Source organism: Buteo buteo, chromosome 3, assembly GCF_964188355.1.
Source record: "Buteo buteo chromosome 3, bButBut1.hap1.1, whole genome shotgun sequence".
In the NCBI taxonomy this organism is placed as follows: Eukaryota; Metazoa; Chordata; class Aves; order Accipitriformes; family Accipitridae; genus Buteo; species Buteo buteo.
Genome location: NC_134173.1, coordinates 69782141 through 69800362, shown reverse-complemented (window position 1 = coordinate 69800362; position 18222 = coordinate 69782141). Strand labels below are relative to the sequence as shown.

General features: G+C 44.4%; 1 protein-coding gene across 12 annotated transcripts in view; it reads right to left on the bottom strand.

The window, feature by feature from the left end:
• Window positions 1-8681, bottom strand: part of PHF20L1 (PHD finger protein 20 like 1) — a 61019-nt gene extending 52338 nt beyond the window's left edge. For 9 of the 12 annotated variants that reach the window (XM_075023976.1, XM_075023982.1, XM_075023983.1 and 6 more), the window contains exons 1-2: window positions 8525-8680; window positions 7136-7241 (exon numbers count right to left, since the gene is read on the bottom strand). In XM_075023976.1, coding sequence (XP_074880077.1) covers window positions 7136-7218 — 83 coding nt within the window. In that variant the 5' untranslated portion in view covers window positions 7219-7241; window positions 8525-8680. Of the gene's footprint in view, window positions 1-3560; window positions 3652-7135; window positions 7242-8524 lie in introns of those variants that run through there. The other 3 variants (XM_075023978.1, XM_075023989.1, XM_075023981.1) reach the window with 2 other exon arrangements.
• Window positions 8682-18222: the final 9541 nt, after the last annotated feature.

Genomic DNA, 18222 nt, shown 5'->3' with positions numbered 1-18222 from the left:
AACATTTTCTATTTTGAATACGTTCTCTCTAAAATACTGACGGTGCTGACAAAGGAGTCTTTAACACTATGCTCTGAGTAAGATATAAGTTCTCAGGAAATACAGGCCTTCCTTGTTTTCTGGTGACTAAAACAGGTCATTAAAACAAAAGGTGTCAATCTCAATTTGGTCCTTCATTTCTCCAGTCCTATTTCTTCAGCTGCAGTGATGCATACAGCTTCCCAACATCTAAATATCTTGGGACTTGCTGAATGAGAAAAACTCTCTGATTTTCTAGGTTACTGCTGCAACTACTTCAGCCACATTTCACCCTTGCATCAGAATGCATAGTCCGTCCAGCCTCTTGTTGCATTTCTCTCATCCATACATTTCAGAAATGCAAAATATTTTCATAGCCGTTCTTTAAGTTCCCAACTTCTTCTCACTGAACTTTAAAAACAAACAAAGAAAGTCTTAGTCTCAAACTGGAGACTCACATTTGCCATCCTACTAACAAAATCTTTTTCAGGTTAGGAGAACTCCATGCAACTTCTTTCAGAGGAGCAACAAGATCAACCCCCTTTCCCCCCCTCAAGCAGACTGACAACAACAATTAACAAGAACACTGAAGCTGATATTATATTGTATCAAAACAGAAAGTAAAACTGTTAAGTCAAAACCTGAATCCCATCATCAGCATTCTGGTTTAACTTTGAACAAGGCTTCAAGAAAATAAGTCAGCCAAGAGGCGGTTTTCCTAAGCCCTGCCTCTGACAACGCCTTCTTCTTAAGTCCACATGCTGCTACATTTAGGAATATTATTACAAAAGAGTTTTTTCATCGTCCCAAGTGTACCAATTTCAGACTTCTTATAACTAGACACCAAGTGTCAGAATAAGCTGGAAGAGCAGCAAAGCAGAGGGAAAAGTAAAGTCACTGTTACTACAGCAAATGTGTGAGTAGTGATGTTACCTAAAAGAGTTCCAAATAGAAGTAAAGGATGACAGAGAAAGCATTTAACAGAGGGAAAGAAGGAAAAACATCAGAAGAGCAAGAGGACAGGAAGTTCACTTTGTAGCAATCAAAAATGTGAGCCTTGTTCACAAGGACTGAAGCTGCAGCAGTGAAATGGAAGGCAAGAACTATGCTGCTCTTTCTCACTACAGTTGGAAACTTCAGGTTCATCAAATGTGAGCAAGGTACTGATGCAAAACTACGGTTATTTAACAAAATTCAGGGATCATCGCCAAAAGACAGAATTCTCCTTTTCCCACCTATCTACAATGCAAATACTCTTCTCCCATTGTGCTGCTACCCTATAGCAGTTCTCTTGTTACATTTTTATTGCTGTTATGGCTGGTAGCTGTCACTGGTCATGGTCACCAAAGTCACCATTGCAAGCATAGCGTGTAGAAGACAACAGAAGGGATAAACTGGCAGAATATGGTACACTGTCCTGGAAAGAGAAAACTGAGTGAGAGAGGGAGGTAAAATACAGAGTATGGTTTAGAGACAAATGTATAAAAATTAAGATAGTTTTAAGGAAAATTCAGCAAGCCAAGAATCAAGACGTTAATATATATGGGGGGGGGGGGGAAATAAAGTGCAAAGCTAGCATTAGTTAATAAAAAAAGATATGCAAAATATTAAGTCTCATTAGGGATCACTCAACAGAGGAAATGCAGCACCAGGTATTTATTAATTTCTCTTTGATAGATACAATTTCTGCTATCAAAGTCTTTTTAAAATGTCATTATTAGCTCTGAATCAAAGTCCATGATACTCATTTTGCACAGTTAAATCTTATAATAATCATATCATCACATAATGGCTTTATTCCAGTAATTTATGTTTCTTCAATGTATGTTAAGACAGTGGTTGCAAGATGAATATAGCCAAAACCTGCACTCAACTCCAATCCTCAGAGATGGAAGATTTAGCAAATCTTTGAACCACCCAAGCTATATACAATTGGTTATTAGGCAACCCAAAAATAACTTTGTATGGATTTAGCAACAAGCTATTACCCTCAGTACCCACTAAATTTAGCCACACAATGTGCTACAAATATGTATAAAAAGCAATATTTCACAATACTGATCCCATAGTAGAAAAGAGCAGAACATACGTATTGCAGAATTTACTATTGCAAATTTTACACTGCACAGAAACATTCTTCTGGTGTTACAGCTTTTGTACTTTTACTGAAAATAATCAATTTCATAAACTGCAAAATCATACAAATATTTCAAAGATAAGTATGCATTTCCTGCTAATAAAATGGCAACATAAATTTTTTAATCCGCCTCTTTAAAGAATTATAGTAACAATGCATACCAGAAAGCTTTTACTATGGCTAAGAGCAATGTTTATATTTATTCTGTAGAAAGAAGATTAATATGAAGATGGTTAAATCTTGTACACATAAGAAATTTTACATAGAAATTCCTTCCATCACAAAGCTACAAGTAGGCATTATGAAGAAGTACTACAAAGGGGAATACAAACATCACTTTTTTCAGTACTGAAGTGTAACGATGTCTAAGGCCCAAACAAACTTCCAGTCAGGTTAATTCTCCCCATTCACCCCCAGCAAGTACTCCACACTAAGGGATCAGAATGAATTTGGTATACAAACAGATTTGCCAACATTTGTTCAGCACAAACCAGAAAAATACACTCTAAAAAACTGAGGGAAAAGTCTTTAATTTTCACAGAAAAAAACAAAAAAAAAAAACAAAAAAACAGACCATCATGCTCCAGTTCAATAATGAAACTGTTCTTTTTGTGGGAAGAAACAATAACCTGCAAGTTTTGGGTGTGTGTTTTTTAATAGTGTGCTGGAAATAGTATTTAATTATCCAAACAAAGTTTAATCCAAATTTTGGGGGGGGGGGTTATTCTTCTTTTTTAAAGAACAAGAAAATTATTGTTAGCTGATAGCATTTGCCCAGTTTACACATTGCACGTTCTCCATTCTCAGGTTCTACTGATTCCAACCCATAAGAATTATGCAACATTTTTGTAAAGCTGCAAAATTGAATATGGCTTACAAATTTTACACTATGAAGCACCAGTCAGACAACAACAATGGTCCAACGTTCATATGGAAAACCTGCAGTTTTCATTTCTTGACAGTGTAAAAGAAAAAAATACCCATTTTCTCCAACACACTCTACACACGTTAATGGCCACACAGACAGTATTTTTCATTTTTACATCATCACCACCTTCCTTTTGACCCTTCAAAAGTAACCAAAAAGTGGAGAATTGCCCTGTGAGCTGGGACAACAGTTATTTCAGACTGTAAAAAAGGATGCAAAAACATTAGTAAATTTGCCCATGTCTGCACCTACAAACTCTAGAAAGACACATACTTCCTGCCTTCACAGTAATGGTATACAAAGTAGAAGGAAAGACTTTTTAGAGGATATAAAACCAGATACCCTTCATTCTGACTTCTCCACAAAAAGTCTTTTTGGATCTGCAAAATCTGCAAACACCTAATTTTAACTCCCCGTTTTTTATTACATATATATTATATCAATACAAAGCAGAATCTTCATAGTCCTTTCAAATACCTGGCTGTCAGGAAACCCAGTCAACTGAAATCCAAAGCAAGGGCTACAAAATAAGGTTTCCCAGTCTTACAGGCAAAAAGCTTCCTCCATGCTGAAAAAAAAGAAAAAAATCCATCCAGATAAACGAATACACCAAGTCAAAGTGCTGCTGTTCTGATAACTAACTTTAGTGAGCTGTTTCCGTTTCAGAACTGCAACAAGGGTCATGTATCTGTGCTTCCTTCATTACCTAACTCTTAGTTTAGAACAAGCAGATTAATAAAGACTATTATCTCAGAAAAATAACGACTGTTTTTTTCAAAGCAATATCTGGCACTTAAAGGACAACCAGTAGGGAGCTAGAGCCACAAAAGACACAAGAAAAGAGAAAAAAAGGAAGAGATGCATCTTTAAATACATCAACCTTGCAGAGACTGTGTCCTACTTGTGGGAGCTAACAGCTTAAGAACCAGTCTTACACATGGGCGCATACTTTCAGGTAAGTGCAGTTTTATTGCTGTTTCATTTGTTTTGTCAGTGAGAGGCACGGGGAGGGGGGGGGGGTGCACATGTATCAGTTTTTTATGAGATCATAAGATAATTCAAGTTGGAAGGGACCTCAGTAAGCCTCTAGTCCAACCTCCCACTCAAAGCAGGGTCAACTATGGGATCAGACCAGGTTTTCCAGAGTTTTATCGAGCCCAGTCTTGAAAACCTCCAATGCTGGAGACCCCCCAAACTCTTTGGGCAACCTGATCCACTGCTTGACTGTCCCATGGGCAAAAAAGCTTCTCCTTCTACCTAGCCTGAATCTCTCTTGTTTCAACTTGTGCCTGTTGTCTCTTGTTCTCCAACCACGCGCTACTGTGGAGAGCTTGGCTAAGTCTTCTTGATGACATCAGTGCAGGTATTGGAAGGCTGCTAGTGGGTCTCCTGAAGCCTTCTGCAGGGTAAACAACTCCAGTGTCCTCGCCCTCTCATCACAAGTCGTACTCTCCAGGCCCCTGATCATCTCGTATATATTTAATAATTTTCTATTATCAATCTCATTTACTATCTGCTGACAGATGATCACATTGATCTTGATTAGCGCTGCATTTTATAGTTTGCTTTAGTGATTTTAAATTTAACAGTTGGTACAAATTCATTAGGTAAGATGACCTCCCCTGTAACAGTATACGGTTGCACTTGATAAAGAAGCAATGGCAGTTACCTCCACAATAAAGCAAAAATAAACACGCTCATTGACAGCCTGTCTTTGCTCATCAGTTTGACCAGGCTTTCTTCTACTCGGTAGCTGTCCATGCCAAATAATATCATTGACCCAAACACTGTCTGCAAAAACTTCCTCATTTAAAAGTACAGAGGTTTTAAGCAATAAATAGTCAAGGTACACAATAACGTCTCCAAAGTTTACAGAATTCAAACAGAACACCAGATTCCATGAGATGATTTTCAGCAACTACTACACAGACGAAAATTTAAGACCTGCAGAAGTGCCTCAGAAAGCAAAACCATAATTTACTATATTTTTTTCCCATCCTCTAGAAGCCTTTCTGGATTAACATTTTAACTGGTCATAACCACTGGATCTTTAAATGACAGCAGGCTTTCAGAAAAATGGAGAAAAAAACTAAAACCCTTTCAAAGGCTATTTTTCAGCAAATGTTCTCAATTCGTCACCTGTAGAAAGAGTAAGCTAAGCAATACTACTGCTCTTCAATTTTGGTTTTGTTAAAAAATATAGAGATTTCACGTAAGTTCAGCAACTTTATTTTCTTTAAAGTATGTATTTCTGCATGCAGATGAGGGGAATGCATACAGCTTATATACAGAAAGAATTTAAAAAACATCCACCACCCCCTTATGCAACAGAAAGCTAAGAAAAAAAAATATCCCACGGACTATTATTCTGGCCTATGTCACCCGAATAATAAGACACTAGGCTTCCTCTAACAAGCTCTTTGGTTATGTACATGAGTATTATTTCATTCAAAAGAGTCCTGTTTGTAGTGTTGCTGTACCTGCAAAATTTTAATATTAACTGTCTGCTCCTATATATGGCACCACAAAAGTTCACAAACGTATAAACTTGACCTCTTCTACCTGGTGGTCCAAATGATGAATCAATTCCTAGAAAGTTCAGGATAAAATCTATTCTGCTTGAAAATACCAAGCAACTCAGCTGCAGAGCTTGCGACAGGGCTCACACCTGACAAGGCAAAACCTAGACAAGTACTCCAGAACTGACATGCAACCTTTCCCTGTGAAAAGGCTCGGCAGATCTGATACAAACTAAATCACTGAATATGCAGTGTATATTTTTTTTTTTGATGCAATTAAGCTGAAGCTGGTTTTACATATTAACTTTTGTTATCTGGTTACATTAAATAATTATCTCTAGTCACAGAAGATGCTATAAAAAGTTCTATTAAAATTATTTTATTTTTATAGCATTATTCAGTTTCATGATCTTACCAGTCAGTTATAGAATCAGTATGTTGAAAACCCACTCTACAGCAACAGATAAGAACAAGAACTGTTCTGTAAACTGTATTTTCCTTTAGAGATAGTTTATTAAAACAAACACCTTTGCTATAGTTAAAATCAAAGCTCTACAGATAAAAAGTTTAACCCAACTTTTTATACAGAGCATATAGCTACTGAAGTAAGCACGTAAATAATACACAGACTTCTCTATCACATAACTTGGAGTTAGCAGGATCAGACATTTACAGGAACACGCTTAGCTCTCTAGGAACGCAACAGAAAAGCAGCTACAGGCCTCTACATTTCTTAGCCCTAATTAGTCAGAGAGCAGCTAAGAAAAAACTGGGTAGAAGCTTCAACTTCCTCTGTCAGCTACTTTAACAAAACCAGGGATTTTTCAAACTGAAAGAGCATGGCCAGCATACATCATGAAATTAGCCCACTTGCATTAATAAAATTTTGACTGACAATTTATTTCAAAAGAACAACTCCTTTCACAATACACATGCTGTGTAGCATGATCCTTATGCCCACAAATTTCCAATTTATAGTCTTGACTCTTACGATAAGACTGGCTGGTGCAGAATCAGAATTTTAAGCACTTCATTCCTCCAACTGTTTGATACAAATACAATCACACTTGCCTAGTCCACAAACTCCGATTAAGGATGTTTTCTTTTTCTAAAGTCAGTTTTGTGAATTATGAAGTGTGATAACTGAATATAAAGCAAATTTCCTTGCATGCCTTCAAACTAAAACAAAAGAAGTCTTTAGTCACAGAAGTTTGCCACATTAACGTACTGATCGTCTTGCACATGGCGCTGCATTCCACGCTACTCTGGAAATGCTCTTTGCTTACTACAACTGCACAAGCATCTACAAGCAAACAAACGAAAACCTGTAGAAAACGTTAGTTTGATTTCTGAAGAGAGAGTATTTTCCTAAAAACTAACAGTTTTAAGAGACTTATTATGTGGAAATTTGTAAAGTTCACACGTGAGGCAGTCAATTAATAAGCGCACTAAGTTTTATAGTTGGACATCAAAACATAAAACATATACAACATAATTATGCTCTTAGCAAACACTGCACAATGTCTTCCATACCATTTTTGTAAATAGTCCAGTGCCTCCAAACGAGCACCAATCTCAAATGTGATTCCAGGACGATTTGGAGGCTTTTTACTCATCTTGATATTTTCTTTTTCGCTACCTTTGGATAGGGAAAAAAAAAAAAAGGTCATATTAAAACACATAATGTTGTCTAAAACATGTCACTGACAGCAAATATATTCCAGAGGGTAGAAAAGATGTGAAATTTCTATCCTGACATACCATTAACTGCTTAGTTTTCAGAAGTATAGTCAAGGCCCAAAGGTGGCATTAAAAAACAATTCACATGTTTTTATTCAGATTTCTTTCCCTTCCAAAAAAAAAAAAAAACCACCACTACCAAACAAACAACTAGTCATCAACCATAAGTAAAAAAAAAAAAAAAAAAATCTGGTGCTCATCTCTGGAACTGTACTGCACTGTAATTCCTCGACATGCTTTTGGAGCATAATTTTAAGAGTTACCTAGAGCCAAGGTGTGTTCTCTCCTCTGGTGTGGAAAGGGTAAAAAGAAGAAAAACCTGCCTTACCAAAAAACAGAAATTTAAGATAAACACGGCCTAAAGGACAGGTAAAATGAAATTAGCAAAAACAAAACCAACCAAACAAAAAGCCATCTTCAGCCTTTCTATGCGCTCCTGAGCCTCACTCATAGCACCGAGTAAGTTTCAGTCACAAGCGCCTTTTGATGGTTTTTTTGGCAATTCAGTCACCGTTTAAAAAAAAAAAATAAAAAAAAAAAATAAAATAAATCACTCTTCTGCCTGGCTACCACTGCTGTTACCGTGACTTTCTGAGCTACTACCACCTCTGTCATCCCGGAGCACAGAGCGGCTCGCCGCTGGCGCCTGCTGCACGCCCACTGAAGACCAAGGGTTCCAGGCTGCAGGGCCGGAGCCTCCTCGGTCCGTTCGACGAGACGAACGGCGCCCGGACCCCCAGTTTTTAAACGGCGCTCCCCTCGTCAACGCTGGCACCGCGACCGGAGCCGGCTGCCGCGGAGGCGGTGGCCGACCCGAGGAAGCCGACGCCGCTCCCCGACCGCGGAGGACACAAAGGGGTCCAGCCCGGCCGGGCTCGGAGCGCCGGAGGGCCGCCTGCCCCCCTCCCCCACCGCCGGCCGGGGTCCCGGCGCTCCCGGAGGCCCAGGGGAGAACGCGAGTGACCGCGGCCCGCCGGACCCCCCCACACACATCCCCCCAGCCCCTCAGGCCGCGGGCAGGGCCCGGCGCGGAGAGGGCGGCGGGCGCCGCCCCGCCAGGCCCGGGCGCTGTGAGGGGGGCGCCGGAGCCCCGCGCCGGGCCGGGCCCGCCCGGAGGTGGGGGGGGGGGGCACGGCCCGGGGCCGCCCGCCCCGCCGCCCGCGCCTTCCCCGCGCTCCTTACCGCCTCCTCCGACTCGCAAGGCAGCGGCGGGGCCTGTGGCGGCCCGCGGCCCCGGCGCGTCGCCCGCTGCTCCCGCTCGAGCGCGGCGCGGGGTGTCCGGCGCGGCGGCCGCCCTCACAGCCCCATCCTCCCCGCGCCCCGCCGCCGCGTCACCACCCCGCGACGAGCGAGCGAGGCGCGGCTCGGCGCCGCCATGCCACCGCCCCCGCCACGTGACTGCGGAGCCACCGCCGCGTGACTCCGGCGGGGCGGGGAAGAGGGGGCGGGGCGGGGAGAGCGAAGCGAGGGAGACAAAGAGGGGCGGTGGCGCGCGGTGATTGACGGGGCCGGCGCGCGGTGACTGACTGACTGACTGACTGACTGACTGACTGACTGACTGACTGACTGACTGACACACACTGACTGACTGACTGACACACACTGACTGACAGACAGACAGACAGGGCCGGTTCAGCCCGCACCGGCCAGCGGGTTGTGGGGCCATGGGTTGGGGCCGTTGGCACGGCGTCATGGCCTCCCCTGCTGCCGACGTATGCCGTCGGCCTCGGCCATAAAAAGAGGGGAGAGGGAGAACGGGCTGGGGGTGGCCGCTGAGGTGGCCATAGACAGCTGAGGTGGCCATAGCCAGCGGCCGGCCCCCACACCAGCCAGCCAGGTGGGAGCCACAGGGCAACGGCCTCATCGAGGCCTGCGTTTACCTCCCACCTTTGCCAGTGAGACCGGCTTTATCTAGATTTTCTCGCTTTTATTCTTCCCAGTCGCCCCCCCCCCCCCTCCTGCTGGGAGCAAGGGGGTTGAGCGAGCAGCTGGGTGGGTGCTTGGGTGCTGGTGGGGCCAACTCACAGCCGTCCCTTTTGGCACCCAGTGTGGGGCCGGAGGTAGGGACAGATTTGGTCAGGGTGTGCTAGGCTGGATTTACAGCTGCTACTTGCTGTTGCTGGTCCCAGTGCTGAATTATTTGCTCCCTTTCATGCTGAATTATTTGCTCCCTTTCTTGCTGCACATTAAACCCCAGGGCTTCTTAATGGCTGCTGTTAGCTTTTGCTGTTTGCTGTGCTGCTTATCACTGTGTTTTGCTTTGGCTGGGAGACCTACGATAAAAGCACTGGCCTTGAGCCAAGTCTGGCGCTTGGCCCCTGCATTGCTGCCATCCCAGTACCACCTCACGGTGACCTTCCTCCTCTTCTTCTCCAGGATAGATGTTTCCAACCTTCTTATAATGGCAAGATCGGCTTCATCACATCCCCATGGATGTGATCAGTAAGATAACAGTCAAGTTTCCACCAGCTAGCAAAAAAGAAATGCAACCTTTCCTAGGCATTGTGGGTTTCTGGAGACTGCACATTCTGGGTCACAGTCAGCTTGTGAGTCTTCTGTATCAAGTGACCTGAAAGAAGAACTGTTTCAAGTGTATTGGGTTTGCGTGGCAAGGTTTTGGTAGCGGGGGGGCTACAAGGGTGGCTTCTGTGAGAAGCTGCTGGAAGCTTCCCTATGTCCAATACAGCCAGTTCCAGCTGGCTGTAAGACAGACCTGCACCGGCCAAGGCCAAGCCCATCAGTGACAGTGGTAGTGCCTCTGGGAGAACAGATTTAAGAAGGGGGGGGAAAACTGCTGCACAGCAGCTGGGAGAGAGGAGTGAGAACATGTGAGAGAAACAGCCCTGCAGACCCCCAGGTCAGTGAAGAAGGAGGAGGAGGAGATGCTCCAGGCGCCGGAGCAGAGATTCCCCTGTAGCCCGTGGTGAAGACCCTGGTGAGGCAGGCTGTCCCCCTGCAGCCCAGGGACATCCACAGGGGAGCAGATCTCCACCTGCAGCCCAGGGAGGACCCCACGCCGGAGCAGCTGGGTGCCCAAAGGAGGCTGTGACCCCGTGGGAAGCTGGTGCTGGAGCAGGCTCCTGGCAGGACCTGCAGATCTGTGGAGAGAGGAGCCCACACTGGAGCAGGTTTTCTGGCAGGACTTGTGACCCCGTGGGGGACTCACACTGGAGCAGTCTGTGCCTGAAGGACTGCAGCCCGTGGGAAGGACCCCACGCTGGAGAAGTTTGTGGAGGACTGTCTGCCATGGGAGGGACCCCATGCTGGAGCAGGGGAAGAGTGAGTTCTCCCACTGAAGAGGATGAAGCAGCAGAGACAACGTGTCATGAACTGACCCCAGCCCCCATTCCCCATCCCCCTGTGCCGCTTGTGGGGAGGAGGTAGACAATTTGTGAGTGGAGTTGAGCCGGGAAGGAAGGAGGGATGGGGGGAAGGTTGTTTAAGATTTGATTTTATTTCTCATTATCCTACTCTGACTTTTAATTGGCAGTATATTTATTAAATTAATTTTCCCCAAGTTGAGTCTGCTTTGCCCATGATTGATGGTAGTTGGTGAGTGATCGCTCCCTGTCCTTATCTTGGCTCATCAACCTTTTGTTATATTTTCTCTCATGAATCCTGGAAGAGATCAGAATTTGGCCAGGAGGCAGAGATTTCAGAGCATCACCTGAGGAGGTGGCTCAGGCCTAAGAGTATAATAAATTAGCAGAAAGTGAAAGGCAATATGCTCTGTTTACCAGTGGATCCTGTTGTGTTGTGTGAAACCATCTGATGTGGAAAGCTGCTGTGTGGAGCGCAAGTCATGGACCAAATGAATTGATTGGACTTCTGTGGACATTCGGGGGTTATCCCACAGACTAAGGGAATGATGTCTGTGTGTATGTCAAGGGACAAAGAGGGGGGTCATGACTGATGGGGATCTATTGGAGAGTGTAGGACCTAAGTATGGTACAAATGGTATGGAACAAGGAGTGGAGATTGTACCAGGTCTGGCTGGGATGGAGTTGACCTTCTTCATGGCTGTCTGTATGGTGCCATGTTTTGGATTTGTGGCTAAAATAGTGTTGATAACACACCAGTGTGTTGGCAGTTGCTGAACAGTGCTTGCATAGCATCAAAACTTGCTTTTTTTTTTTTCCACTCTGCCCGCCGCCCAGCAGGTAGGTTGGGGGTGGGCAAGAGACTGGGAGGGGACACAGCCAGAGCAGTTGACCCGAATTGGACAAAGGGATATTCCATGCTGTAAAACATCAACCTCAGCAAGAAAACATGGGGCAGAGGAAGAAGAATGGTGGGGCTTTTGTCTTCCAAGCTGGCCATTGCTGGGAGACTGGCTGGGCATGGGCCTGCTGGTGGGAGGTGGTGAGTGATTGCCTTGGCATTGCTTGGGGGTTTTTTGGGTTGGGTTGTTTGGTTTGGGGTTTTTTTTTGCTTTCCTTCACTTATTAAACTGTCCTTATCTGGATCTACAAACATTCTCACTTCTGTTCTTCAAGTGAGAACTTGGGGGGAGTGAGCAAGTGGCTGTGTGGGTGTTTGGCTGCTGTCCGAGGTCAACCTGGTTGACCCTGCGAGGCTGCCTCCCACTTGAAGAGTCTTTATAGGGAGGCTGTGCAGTGGGATATTTCAGAGTACTTATTTGCTATGGCATTTTTTATTCCTCCTTTGATTTTTTCCTGTTCCCATTTTCTGGATAGTGGTGGCAAGCAGGTGAGACTGAAGGAGGAAGGAGGCTTGAAGAAAAACAAACAAAACAAAAAGAAAAATATAGGAAAAAAAGCGCTTTTTTCTCTCTTTAGTAAAAAAGTTGCCATTGCATTCATTTGAAATCTCCAGCTCCTATGACCCTGAGTGTCATTTTGATGCAGGCTTTTGTTTAGAGAGTTTGTTACAGGATGGTGAGGGTTGTTGTGTTGGCAATGAGACCTCTCCAAGTGGCAATGAACATGCAGCATCAGGATACGGTTAGAAAAGTGCAGGTGCTTCTGTCCAAGGAGAGGGAGATGGGGGAAAGATAAAAGAGGTAGCAAGGATGGGGCCAGGTACGTGTGCGTGGTTGAGTCATGCATGCTAGTTGACTGCCAGAGGCTGGCTGGTTTATGCTGTGGTATGAAAGGGCTCAGAGCAGTGTGTGGCACCTTGAGCATCGCCTCACTGCTAAGGCTGGCAGGAGAGGGAGGCAGAGCTGACGGCAGACTGCAGAGGCGCAGCAAGCCCAAGGTGTTTGGTAATACAGGCTAAAAGCTCATCTGCACAGCCACAAAGGAGCACAGAGGGACAACAGCAGGAGAGGAAGCCCAAATAATACCTTGCCCCAGCTGCTCCTAGGAGCCATCAGCCCATCAAAGGCCCATTTCCTCAAGCTCAGCGGAGCCCAGGGACACAATGGCAGGTGGGAACCCAAATTAAGGACTCAGAGGAAGGGACGCCCCAACGCAGGGTGCTCTGTGTGACTCCTACCACTCTGCTTTCAGAACAGCAGAAGTCCGCTTGTGGTCCAGCAGTGTGGGGCAACATTTCATTGCACTGTTAGAACCGTTAGGAAGTCAAGGTGCCCCAGCCAGTGTCCCCATTTCTTTGCTGCCATTTCAGGTATACCCACCCCTGCCCTGCTGTAGCCCTGAGGGCTCCCACAGCCCTTACTGGCCCTGACTTGCCTACCCTGGTGCCTCCCCCACCCTGCCCATGGCCCAGGACCCCATTTCAGCTACTATGTTCCACCATAAAGCCAGTGAGGAGCAATTTTGGCCAAAACCTTTTTTTTATTCTTTCAGCACAAAAATGTCTCTGATATTTAGTCTCATCTCCTAGGAAAACAAGGCTTACATGGCTGCATTGCATGTCTGCCTTCCATCTTCCCTTTCTTGACTTCTAAAACTTCTGCCTTACTTCAAGCTTGACAGAGAGGCAGAGGTCTCATTACATTATCCCAACCTGTTTTGTTAAAATGCTCAACCGGGCAGGGAAGAGTGACTGCATCAACCTCTCCATGATAGAAAGGCTCAGTGCTTATTTTCCTTCAGACACCAGAACATCACAAGGCAGAGATGCAGGAAAGGAGATTTCATTACTTCTGCACCTCACAAAATCTGGTGTTTAAGCTTGTCACGAAGCATGTCTTTAGCATTGTGAATATTATACAGACCATAAATTGGAAACCAAACTGGATAGGAGATTTTATCTTGCCAGTCAGTGACTCACAAAGACTTGGAGGGGGAAGAGAGGATTTCATAATCAGCTGAGCATGAGCTCATGATGTGCTGTTGATGCTGAAAAGACTAATGCAGTCTTTGCAAAGCACATGCACATGGAAATATTGAGTAGGAGTAGAGAGGTGACATTATCTCTGCACTTGGCACCAGTACCTTGTTATTAAAATAACATACTGTTCAGAAAAGCCATCCAAAAACTGGACGGGTTCAGGAAAGATCTGGGAGAATAATCAAACACCTGGGAAAAAAAGATACTATGGTGAGAGACCCAGACATCAGTTTGTTTATTTTGCCATTCTTGTGGGCGATTTGATTAATCCATAAAAGAACCACTTTAAATGTCAGATATTGCAGTCACGAGGTGACAGTCAATGGAATAAAACTTCATCTTTGTTTTTACACCTATTATAGTAGGAAGACTTATTTAAGGTGACTGCTGGTGCATGTATTTAAATGGTGCCTGCACAGCCTCAGCCTAGCAAACATGCAGCAGCACCTCTGCCCTGCTCTGTCCGTCTGTGTAGGTGGCTTGGCCACAGCCTGGCTCTTCTCTGTCATTATCTGTCCTTTTCCTGCCACTTCCTTGGTCCATTTTGACACCCTGACTGGCATCAGTTGCTATATCCTCCTTTTCAGTTTCTCTGCCTTTCTTTTCCTTCCATCTCCAAAACTCCCTCCCCTCAAGAAATTACACCCTCATTTTGTGAAGATTTCCACTATCTAACCAAACACTTCTCTTTTCCTTTTAAAGCCTTAAATTTTCCAGATGCTGGGAAATACCCTAAAGTGGCTGAGTTTTGGAGCATCTGGCCTTGTGTGGGAAAAGAAAGTAGCTAACACTCTTTACCATGGACACCAAACAAAATAGTAACGTTTGGGACACCAACCCCAGTCTTTTCCAATTTTGAAGGATACTGAAGCTAGACATTTTTTACTCAATTAGAGTCGTAGAATCATAGAATCGTTTACGTTGGAAAATACCTTTAAGATCATCAAGTCCAATCATTAACGTAGCACTGCCAAGTCCACCACTAAACCACGTCCCTAAGCACCACATCTACAGGTTTTTTACACACCTCCAGGGATGGTGACTCCACCACCCTGTTCCAGCCTGTTCCAATGCCTGACAACCCTTTTGGTGAAGAAATTTTTCCTAATATCCAATCAAAACCTCCCCTGGCGCAACTTGAGGACATTTTCTCTCATCCTATCACTTGTTACTTGGGAGAAGAGACTGACCCCCACCTCACTACAACCGCCCTTCAGGTAGTTGTAGAGAGCCTTAAGGTCTCCCCTCAGCCTCCTTTTCTCCAAACTAAACAACCCCAGTTCCCTGAGGTAGGTCCAACGTTAGAAAAAGAGTCCCAAATCCTTACAAAGAAAGAGAAGAAAGAGCAAACACTGACTGTTGACAGAGATTAAAGGAAATCCTAGGAGGCAGATGAAGTTACTGCTTACCAGAGTGGTACCTCCTGATGCTCTGCATGGCTGGAAGGGAGCACCTACCTATTCTGTATGAAGGCAGCTTTGCTGTGCCATGTTAAAGCCTGGTTAAACCACTTTCTGTGTATCCATGTGATATTTCTTGGGGGCATACTCAACATTCACTGTGCTATGAATATTGTTTTGCAATGAATGTTAGCCCTCTGGAGATTTAATCGTGCTTTTGCCTCGGAAACAGTGCTGTGCAGTGTGTTGCTTACTTCTGCCTTACATATCGCAGCCATATGTCTTGGATTGTGTTTTGTTTTTAGGGGAGGTTCTGTAGATTGGAACACATCAGTAAATATTTCACTGAAGTTTCTTTTAAAGCCTTGATGAGTATAGTACTGAACAAAAGCTGTGCTAATACCTGCTCTGACTGTGCACTGATTTCCTGCATTATTTCCCTGTGAGATTGAAATTCAGCATATACATTATGGTGGATCAACAGAGCATTTGACTCACAAACATGTCCCAGTGGTAAGTTTTTCATGGTCTGCCATTTTTGAGAGCTGACCTCAGGGTGGGTAAGGGAAAGGGACAGAAGGAATGTCCTGCCAACACAACGACTGTGTTGGAGTCATCATTTGAGCACTCAGCAGCAGGCTGTTTATCACAGTCATAATGACATTGGGGAGTACTGTAAGACGAAAGGAGAGACTAACAGGCAAAGCATGCAGTCTATCAAGGATAGTTTTGTAGTCAGAATGCCAATATGAATGTTTAGAGAGAATTTACAACTTTGACTGGAGGAAAACAGAACTCCAAAACTCACATCTGTCCAACATGGTGGAGTCCAGCAGTGAGAATGAAAAATTATACATCACATCTGCCAGCAGGCAATACCAGTCACTTTGTAAAACTAATGTGATATTTTCCTCTCTCCTTTGTGGTCCTGTGAAAACTGGAGTGTCCTCAGGGGCTGAAGGATGGTTGTTGATTAAGAGATTAGCCCTTAGTGTCCAACCCTGCCTGTAAAATGCTTGCAAAGCATTTTTTTATGGGAGACAACAGTTGTTTCTTGCTACTTGGCCATTGGGTCTGTGCTGGCATTGCATGGACATGTTCCTGGAAGGCTATCAGAGTTCCGGTCTCTGTCCTCAATTGCCTTGTAGGTCACACTCAAATCCTTGATCTTTATGCAATGCTGGGTAGCATCCAAGCTATAAAACCACTCTGCCTCGAGCGTATAGTCATCCTCCACTGGATACCAAAGCTGCCTGTGTCTTTTCCGCTCCCTAGCAGTTGAATTAGTCCAGGACATCAGTTTGAATCCAGCTGGAAATGTGACAAGTAAGTATGGCACAGGCATAGCTGGAAAAACTGCAAACAGTTCCAGAAAGGCCTGCAGACTCTCAGTACAAGCTTCACAAATTTAGACTTTGCTTAAATTCTGGCATACAGGCAGAAAGGAACTCAGTCACTGTCAGACTACGGTGGTTATTTACATACAAATACAGAGGCAACTGATAAGGGTGCTGTGTAAAACAGCATGGAAGACAGGCATTTTAAAGAAAGTTATTAGAGTATCACTGTCAATTGTTATTTGTCTTCATTTATGCACCAATCAGTATGATTTATTATAGAAATGACCATGACATCAGTATCATCACTATTTTGCCAGTACCGTCATATCAGGAACCACCAGTACCAACACCTTCTCGACTACAGATTTGCAGTATATATAAAGGGTACTATGATCCTCTAGAATTACATGTTGGCCAAAAGCCTTCACTGCACATCAGTACAAGACCCTCCACCATTGGTCCATGCAGATCACATCAGGACGGTCACAGAAACCATCCAGGGTCTCGGGTACGCTGATCAGCAGTACATCACTGCCTCCAGAGGAACATTAATTTTCATTTCAGGACTCATAATGTAACAAGGAAACTCCCAACCAAAGATTCAGATTTTATGTGTCTAGTTAGACCACCTAGGTGGTACCCTAAAGCTGTGTGTATCTAGGTGGCCTGTTCAGCCTCCATCCATCAAGGTGCTGCTATGCAGGTGGTCTGTCCAGCATTAGCTGCGGTGACATGGAAGACAAGGAATGTGGGCAATTGAGTCTTCACCATGTCTTACGGGTTCTTGCTAGGTTGGCCACATTGTGCTGGGTTTGGACGTGCCCTTTTATACCCTTTAGAGCTGAGAGTGATCAATATCCCCACACTGTCCTACCTGATTTAGTCCCTGTCCTTTCCCTCTCAGTCTGGGTGTCCTAAGATGCTGCATGTAGATTTCTGCTGGAAGCTCGATGACCTGCTAGCCTAGGCACCATGAACATATGCCATTCATACAGCGCTTCCCCCGCCACCTCAAGCCCCATTCCCACTCCTTCCCCATTCAGACCAGTGATCAGTGCATTAATGTTTCTGTTCTCTGCAAATAAGATGCTGCTAGAGCACAACTGGCCCACAGCTGGCTCTGTCCTGGCTGCTTCTAGTCACTGCAGACACTGTAGAGTGCTAATTCACAAACTGTTGTAATCCTTAATAAAATTAAGTCAGCCAGCTTTTAGCATAGATGTGTTTGTTGCTTTTCTTAGTGTTCCTACCTTCTTGTTCAGTAACAGTCAGATGTTCCTGTGAGGGAGTTTACAAAGAACTCTAACGAGGACCTACCCGAGGTTTATTAGGGACCTCAACTAAATTCTGCCTTGACTGATGGATTTCAGTATTAGCCACTTCCTTTTGTTTTCTTTCTCTGATAAAATAGTTTTTAAAGGACCAGTATTTCTGGATGCAAGGTTGGGGAGCTGCAGATTCTAATGGAAGCACTTCTTTTGTCTTCCCCGTGTATGTTTTTCCACTGCTCTTATATCTTGATGTGACATCATTGTACAAAACTCCTCTCAAGCATATTCCCATCTCTACATCAAGTTATGTACCAACAAAATTTCCTCCTGACACCATATAATCAAAGAGCGAGGAGATGCAACACAGACCGGTCATGGCTTTGCACAGAGAAGTATCATTGTGCATCACAGGTTTGCTTGATTTAGATCCTTTCTAAACACTTTTTGTCTATCTATCTGGACTGTGTGTGTAGTATAATACAGAGGTAGCTGACATAGCATTATTGCAGGTAAGCTCTTGTTGAGATCCAAGCAGTGTGGATGTATCAGCAAGCTCAGAGCTTATTCTAAGCTTTGCACGTCTGTGCATTGTACTTCACCATGCAAAA